This window comes from Ziziphus jujuba, chromosome 7 (genome assembly GCF_031755915.1).
Source record: "Ziziphus jujuba cultivar Dongzao chromosome 7, ASM3175591v1".
Taxonomy (NCBI): domain Eukaryota; kingdom Viridiplantae; phylum Streptophyta; class Magnoliopsida; order Rosales; family Rhamnaceae; genus Ziziphus; species Ziziphus jujuba.
In genome coordinates this window covers 27,862,985-27,872,306 of record NC_083385.1, presented here as the reverse complement: position 1 = coordinate 27,872,306, position 9,322 = coordinate 27,862,985, and the positions used below count along the sequence as shown (strand labels likewise).

General features: G+C 27.3%; 1 protein-coding gene across 1 annotated transcript; it reads right to left on the bottom strand.

Moving 5' to 3' along the window:
* Positions 1-2,400: 2,400 nt before the first annotated feature.
* LOC107425908 (cinnamoyl-CoA reductase 1) lies at positions 2,401-7,361 on the bottom strand. The gene is made up of 4 exons (XM_048479747.2): positions 7,232-7,361; positions 6,263-6,417; positions 2,977-3,162; positions 2,401-2,757 (listed from the first exon to the last, which is right to left on the bottom strand). Exons 1-4 carry the CDS (start codon positions 7,359-7,361, stop codon positions 2,401-2,403), a joined length of 828 nt encoding a protein of 275 aa, XP_048335704.2.
* Between the last annotated feature and the right edge of the window lie 1,961 nt (positions 7,362-9,322).

Below are 9,322 nucleotides of genomic sequence, written 5' to 3'. Positions count from 1 at the left end.
TGTATTTAGATGTTATCCACCACATTGATTACCATACTCCTGCATATATCTTCTATTATAGTTTTAGAGATATCTCGTACGAGGAAAACAATAAATACGTTATTAATGTTACATAGTTACAACTTAATTATAACAACTATTACAATTTTATTACTTTGGACAGACGAAACGTAGACACTTAATACTTATTTTTTAAATTAAAAAAACATAAAAGCAAGCATAAACATTAGGATTTCTACATTGCCATCTGTCTAGATTTTTTTTTTTTAATCGCTATAAACATTAGGATTTTTTTTTTTTTTGTTTGATTAAAAGAAAAAGAAAATGGTCTGTCACAGTGCGTATTCTATCGCTGATGGATCATCCATATATCGGTTCATCTTTGATTATTAGCTTGTCAATTGCAGATTCCCAAGTGAACCCTTTATAGCCTTGATGACGGATATGCTTGCTGATGCACCACACCTACAAATCCTCCGAAATTAATTAATTTTCAGTTACTGGTAATTAAAAATCAATAAAAAAATAAATAAATAAATACGACTATTTTTTCTTTTTGGAAAAAAAAAATATTTTTAACTTTAAATCGTTAAATTTATTAAGGTGATATCGATATGCACTTGCCATTTTATTATGTTTATTTTATTTTATTATAATTTAAAAAATAGTTTCTTGAAAATCAATTATTAGATTTTTTGTTTTGGAAAATCAATTATTAGTTTACTGGTTATCTAGTTTCTTTGTATTTAGTTAAAGCTCTATTTTTTTTTTTTTGGTTAAGAATTAAACCTCGTTGTTGTGTACATATATAAAATAGATAACGTTATAAATTAATTTCTATATTACTTTGACCTACTAGATGAAGCAAATAAATGTTTGACTTTGTAATTGGGATTGCATTATTATTATTATTATTATTATTATTGGGATTGTATTTGGGATACCTTTAAAGAATTATCCATTACAAACACAAGGGATAATTAATTATGAGCACAGAAGGTGGACTATAATTTCAGAATATCGTCTCAAGTACACATGCCTATTTTATATAGTACAGGTCAAATTAGTTATTACTTCTAAATTTTTTCTTTTAATTAATTTGTTAATTTATATCATATATATATATGATATATATATATATATATATATATATAGCAGGCAAACCTTTCTCTTCTAGACTCTTGACAGTGTCATAAAAGCACTTGCCCACAGGGGTGAAATTCATGCCCAGGTCTTTCAGCTTCTGGTTTGAGAACTTGTAGGGTTTTGCTCTTGGGTTCTTTTGGTCTGAACATCTGCATTTTATATATACATAGACATAGGATTTTTATAAAATTGAATATTGACACAATAAATGCATCATATATTACTTCGGAATAAACAATTACTAACTGAATTAACGCACCATATAATTAAATAATTTTGCTTGTGAAACAAATAAAGATCTAGAAGATAGAATTAGTACATAAGTAATATATACCCATTAACCTCAAATATGCATTTTTTTTTTTATATTATAAAAATATGAGATAGGGGACTTTAAATCTAGGCCTGATGAATATTAATGAACCTAAGATTTGGTACTCATATTGGGTGGTGCATAACGATCAGCTTTTAAGGAATGTTTCAGTTTAGCTGGAAATCGACTCATTTAGTACATTTTAGTTAAGCCTGTAAAAAAAAATGAAACAATTTTGCATAATATATATATATATATATATGTATATAAATAGATGGATATACACGTCTCTCATTCGAATACCGTAATAAAATTTGGTATGAACTCACATCATATAATATATTAAAAAAAAAAAAAAGAAACTTCATGCAATGAACTTGCCCCAAAATATATAAGGGACTGCTGTTCAAACTTGCTGTGTTATTTATTGATTTAATTTTTTTCTACATGATGTAAATCCATACCAAATCCTATTAGAGTGTACGTTGGGAGATTGACACATCAATCCTATGTAATCCATGTGCTCAATTAGGCTCATTTAATATTGTGGTTGTCTCCTAAAGAACTCTAAAGGAGTTGGTATTATTTTTCTTTTTGAACACAGATAGCATTGTATATTATATTTTAATACAATCATATTTATATGAGATGCAATTGATGGTTTTCCTTTCAAAATTTTCTTTATCAATCTATGAACTATTTTAAAGGTTGATATTTAAAATTGTACTAATTATTCTCTAAATCCATTAATAAGTGTATTTTATCTCAACATAATTTCAATATTTAATTAAATTCAAATAATTCAACAATACGAAAGAGATTTTGATGCTCAAATTAAAACATCAAATCAACTTAATGTGAATATATCTTTATATTTATATATCATCCAACTAATTATATCAGATTATAATAATAAAAATAAGAGTATAGTTTTATAGAGATTACTTGGTGGGGATAGGATACTGAGGGAACAATCTGTAAAGGATTTGAACAACCTCTCCACGGTGAAGCACATGCGGGGCACACAGATAACGGCCAGATGCAGAGGGGGTCTCATAAATCAAAATGTGGGCTAATGCGACGTCGTTTGCATGAACATACGCATGAACGGAATTGGCATAGGTCTTAGCAGAGCCTGTCAAGTACTTGAGGATGTGAAGAGTGCTTATATTGATTGTTGGCTGCAGCAGATGTCCAAATACCAGTGATGGATTCACAACCACCAAATCAACCCCTTTCTCTTTTGCCATTTCCCATGCCGCTTTCTCTGCCACAACTTTCCCATAGCAGTACCAATTCTGCAACCAAATTTTTGTTTTAATTTTTTAATAACTATATGTTTCAGGATTTTTGTACATTATTCCTTGATATATATACGTACTTAAAAGATATTTATATAATTTTGTTCTAGTATAGGAACTTTTTTTGCCCTTTAGTGTCATCTTAATCGGTACATGATTAAAAATTAAACTCTTCAAAACTATAATAGGACATAAATATATTTAGTTATACATAACCTTGGTGTTCTTGCAAAACTCAAGGTCACTCCAGCAAGATTCGTCCACCACAACATCACGGCTTCTCTTAGGATCCATGTACACTGCACCGATTGACGAAGTGAGTACCACCCGCCGAACCTTGTCTTCCGCAGCAGCAATTATCACATTCTTTGCTCCCTTCACGGCCGGCTCCACCATTTGTTCCTGCAAATATATATATATATATATATATATAATTATATGGTAATACACAGTGGTCCTTAATTCTCACAATTAGGACCATTTCTGTCTTCAAAGTATATAATATCTAAAGAATATAAAATTCTTACCAAGCTCCATATTCATTACACCCAAATCCAAATATTTACTTTTTTTCTTTTAATTATTTTTGTTAATGGATATATATATATAATACTGTCAAGATTAGAGCATATGATTATATAGGTCTTGCTTTGATAACATGTACTATTACTTTGAAAAGCTTAACTTATTGGAAAGTAGGTCGAGCTAGCATATATATATATATATATATATGTAGTTTGACTCCTATGTGGACACTAAGTTGAAAATATCGTTAGGATGCACATCCTGCAACACGTTGTAGGAGAAAATTTGTTATGCAATATTTTGCAGGATGTGTATCCTCATGATGTCCTCAATTTCACATCCTCAATTATGCCTAGTTGAAGATTTTTCTTTCACTTAGGAAAATTCATTCAACACAATGCATATACTCAAGTGGATAGGTGTGTTAGACCTGACAATTTGTGTCATGGATCATGTTCGTGTCAACCCATTTAATAATCATGTCAAAAATATCTAATCTGAAAATAACCAATTTATTAATCGTATCAGGTACCTAAAACACTAACCCGACCTATAAATAGGTCAACACAACACGATCCGTTTAACAAGATTACTTTAACGGGTCGTGTTGACCTATTAAACTGTTAACCTGAAATTGATCTATTAACTTGAAAATTAACCTATTTATTTTTGTTTTGTTAAAGATTTATTTTTTGTCTTTAAAAAAATTAATAATAGAAAATTGTTTTTATAAAGTTTTTAATATATAATATTTTTTAGTTATTAAATATTATATTATGGATAAAATTATAATTTAAAATTAAATTTAAATAGATTGTAATAAATATATAATCGTGTCAGGTTGAAATTGACAAGTTTAATAAATGGGTTATAACGGGTCAATTTAGAGTTAAACGGATCAACTCGAAAATAACACAATTAATAATCGTGTTAAACGGGTTGATCCGATTATGACCCGAACCTATTTATGATAAATCCAAATCCATTTATTCTGTATCGTTTTCAAGTCGTATCACCGTGTCATGATTTAGATTGCCATCTCTAATGTATGTAAATATATATATATATATATATATATATATATATATATATATATATATATATATGCATGCTTATCCACTATAGGAGACATGTAGTCCCTCATGAATTCTAGATAAAAATGTCCGTGATGAGAGAAAAAACTATATATAAATATATATCCATCTTATTAAGTCATTCTCATTTATTAGCCATTTAATTAATTTAAGGGTAGATATTAAATGTATGAGAAAAATTTTATTTAGAAAACTTTCAATTTTACCGTAATTATGGTCAAACCTCATGCTTTGGAAAATCATCACTCTAACACCATTTGTGAATTTAGTTAACTTTATTTAGTTAAAAGCAATGTTCTAAAAGGCATAAGGCATCGCAAGATGGCAAGATCAAACCTTAAGCCTTACGAGCCTAGGCATGCCTAGATGAAGCCTGGGTGTGAAAAGACGTTTCATAATTATATTATTGTTTTAATTATTATAAAGCTACTAAATAAATAAAATAATTTATATTTTAAATGTCCAAATATATATAAGTCTATATTACTTTTGTATGTGCAATAAACATAAATTAGCATGTAATTGATCATAATAGATTTATGAAAATTCATGTTTTTCAAGTTTCCAACAACATATTAGTTTCAAAATATATATATTACAAACCTATAAGTATCTAATAATTCTTAGATTAGTATATACTTTAGCTATTACTATAATCTACCTCTTGTTTAATTCTTTATCGGACTCTAATTCAATATCTACATCTTCATCTAACTTATCTTCCGTGCTATCCGATACAAAATCATTTTCCTTGGACTTCCTAATTTCAATTTAAGCATTTGTAGAACTTTTTTTATGTGGTAACATATCATTTTCATCATCATTACAACATTCGGCAATCCATAATTGTGCATTACTAGTATCACTTGCTAGTAGAGTATCTAATTTATTACTCTTCTTTTTCTTATCCATCATTTTCAATTTTTTATTTAAGAAAAAAAAAACTTACTCTTAAAAAAGTTTCCATTTTTTTAACAATATATATATTTTTAATTTCTTATGAATTATTTTTTAACATTTTTTAAAAAATTATCTTAGAAAAAAAAAAAAAACTTTGAACAAAAAGGCTTGGGCCTTTTAGTTCCTAGGTGCGCATTAGGCCGTCAACACAACGTTGACCGCCTTTTTCTAAGCCTTGCTACTATGCGAGGCGTTATCTAAAAGTATTACGCCTAGACGCGCCTAGGTGATGCCTTTTCCCACCTTTTAGAATACTGGTTAAAAGCTATAATTGTATTTTTATAGTATTGTTCAATTATAAAATATTAATTTTTAGTTTTCTTTAGCTTTTATTTGTAAAAATTAACTAGAAAAAATTGATAAATGAATCCATTATGGTGGATATAGAAAGGGAATATTACATTTGGATCCCTTGAGATTTGCATTAATGACAATTTAATCCTTCAAATTTTTGAAATAACAACTAGATCTCCTCAAGCAACGTGAATAATATTATTTCAAAGGGTGTGAATGAAACAATAGGAGGTGGGAGGGAGATGATAATCTTTTGGAATCTAGAAGAAAGTCGATGATATTTTTGAAACTATATGGACTAATCTGTATTTAATTAAGTCAAAGTTTAGGGAAGGTGTATGAAATTAATTCATATAGAAAACTAATTAAGGGAGGTTAATAATAATTTTCCAAAAACATGGAGTTCAAGTGTAATTATGGCAAAACAAAAGGGATTTAAATGAAATTTGCACTAAAATGTATTGATAAACTATATGAGTTTAGTGAAACTAATGGTAAGTCAACACTATCAATTGCATGTATGATGAATTTTGATTGACACATGTCATTTGATATCAAAGTGAAAATCAATGAAAATTATCATAACTCATAAGGAAAACTAAGTGAGGAAATTAATTAACGAACTTAACTGGATCATTAGTCATTGGAGATGCAGTATGAAAAACGCCATCACATCCATTAATGGCTTCTTTGAGGCTCTGGAAATCAAGAAGATCAGCTCTACATAAGGTTAATCTCTCTTTAGCTCCTCCCAGCTCTTTCAAATGAGCATTCTTTGGATCATCTAATAATTATCCACATTATTAGCACGGGCCAAATATACACACAAGAGATATACATATATATATTATATATTATATATATACTTATATATATATTATATATATACTTATATATATATTATGTAATATATGATATATAATATATATATATATATATATATAATATGTATATATGTATATATCATATACAAATTTAAACATACCCACATATTTATATATATTCATTATAGAAACCGTGTCTATGGTGGAGACGTTCACATTTTGTTATGATGTGGATCTCTTCAAAGATGATGGGGGTTTTAAAAAACTTTCATCAATACTATGCATAAAGATGAGGGTTTCTTAAAAAAACATCATCTTTGAAGAGGTCCGCATTATAGTAAGATGCAGACATCCGCACCATAAAATTTAATTATATATATATATATATATATCAGTTAGACTCATATAAACTCAACTAGAAAATTTTAAGATTATGATTAAATTGAGAGTAAAAGATGCATTAGCATCCTCATTTAGTAAAATACCGAAACCATATATTCATAAAGTAAACCGTAAATAAAACCAATGTTCATTGCTGTATTTTAAATCTTAGCTGTTTCATTGGCTCATAAAAAAAGTTTTAATGTTAAAATCATTAGATCTACCCATTATGAACTTGATTGTATACATAGTCATATTGATTTACCCATGCAATTGATAAAGCATGCCCATTACGTTGGAATAAAAATTTATAAGAAAAAGTGGGGAAAAAAAAAAAAAGAATCATATATTAAGAGAGAAGTAAAATTATGGATGATTAATTTAAGCCACCACCTGGGTTTCTGACAGTTCCTTTGACGGTGTAGCCTCTTTCTAGGAGATGTTTTACTATCCAAGAGGCAATGAAACCTCCAGCACCCGTCACACATACAGTTTGCCCAGAAGCTACACTTTCAACATGCATCTTGGCTTGATTAATATAAAGATATATGTTCAGGATATGTGGTTGGCGTATGAGAAAGAGGAAACGTCTATATATGTTGAAACTAGGAGGCCCCAAGAAGTATTTATAAGGAAATAATTAAGCTTAGTATCTGTTAAACGTTTTTTTATTTTTTCTCACGTGTTAAAAATGTTTTTAATTAATTAGTTAGTTAATTTCCAGTTATCTATATATATTGAACTAAATCAATTAATTATTACTTAACTAATTTTAATTGATTTTTGAGGTGTATATGTCTTATGATTAATCAATAAAGCCAGAATTTTTCAAAGGGGATATATAAATATATATATATATATATATATGCATGTATATATATATATACACAGTTATCTAAAATATATATATATATATATATAGATGATCCTTTCATGGTGTGGATATTCGCATCTTCTTATTATATAAACGTCCATAAAGATGATGGTTTCTTAAAAAACTATTATTTTTACAAACGTCCGTACAATAAAAAAAGATAAATATCTACACTATAGAATTATCATATATATATATAATATGTATAAAATCTTTTTATGATATAGATATCCGTACGTGTTTAATTTATGATTGTATATTAAGGTGACTGTTTTTAGACAAACCGCTGTTGATATATTACTTATAGACAACTATTTATTCAAAATCCACTGTTTCTATGTAGATATTTGGAAGTTAAAATTTGTAGATTTCTACATAATAGAAAAAAATTATATATTTATGTATGTATATACATATAAATATGTATCCTGATATATATGTTTAGGATATGTGGTTGGTGCATGAGAAAGAGGAAATGTCTATAGATGTTGAAACAAGGAGGGCGTGAGAAATAATAAGGAAATAATTAATCTTACCATGTGTTAAGAAAGATTTTTAATTAACTAATTAGTTGATTTCCAGATATCTATATATACATATTAACTACATCGATTAATTATTAGTTAATTAATTATTAATTGAGTTTTGTGATGCATAAGTACCTTTTCTTTAATTTCCCAGAGGGGATATAGATATATACATATAGAATTTGTCAATTTGATTGTAGAGTATCTATAGAATATCTGATTGATGGATCATGCATAATTGGAATATTGACCTGGATCTGCGTATTAGATAATTAAAGAATAAATCATGCATGAATATATAATTCTGTATATTATTAGGAACTCAAGGTTTATTAAATGAAGATGATGATTAAATCTCAAAGCACATATCTAAGAAATTAAAATAATTTAATGGAATATATAGAAAACTTTATTTAAGGATTTATTGCAGTTCAATATCTTCTAGTGAGAGGAAGTTGTATTCATGGATCTCAAGTTTAAAATGTTCAAAGTTAGTTTCTTAAAATTTAACTTGTTGCATTTTGATCCAATAACTAACTTAAAATTTAACTTGTTGCATTTTGATCCAATAATGATTAAAAGGTACTAGGATGTAAATCTCTAAAACTAAAGGGTTTAAACTTTAATTTATTAAAACTAAAAGATAAATTTTATAATACGCATGTAAGACCATTATAACAAAATTATATATATATATATATAGATATGGTTTTGATCTAATATAGTAAGTGCTAATGATTATTATTTGTCTAATTAAAATTTTCGTATTAAATCATTATTTTATAATGTCCTCTTCAACATTAGACATATCTATATATTGTTTATAGTTTATGGATGTATGTTAAGGTGACCATTTACAGACGAACCATCGTTGATATATTACTTATAGACAATTGTTTATTCAAAATTCATTGTTTTTATGTAGATATCCAGAACTTAAAATTTGCAGATATCCACATAATATAAAGTTTGTATATTATTGTATATATATATATATGTATGTATATTTATATGTATATGTATAGCCAAATACATGTTTAGGATATGTGGTTGGTGCATGAGAAAGATGAAATGTCTATAGAT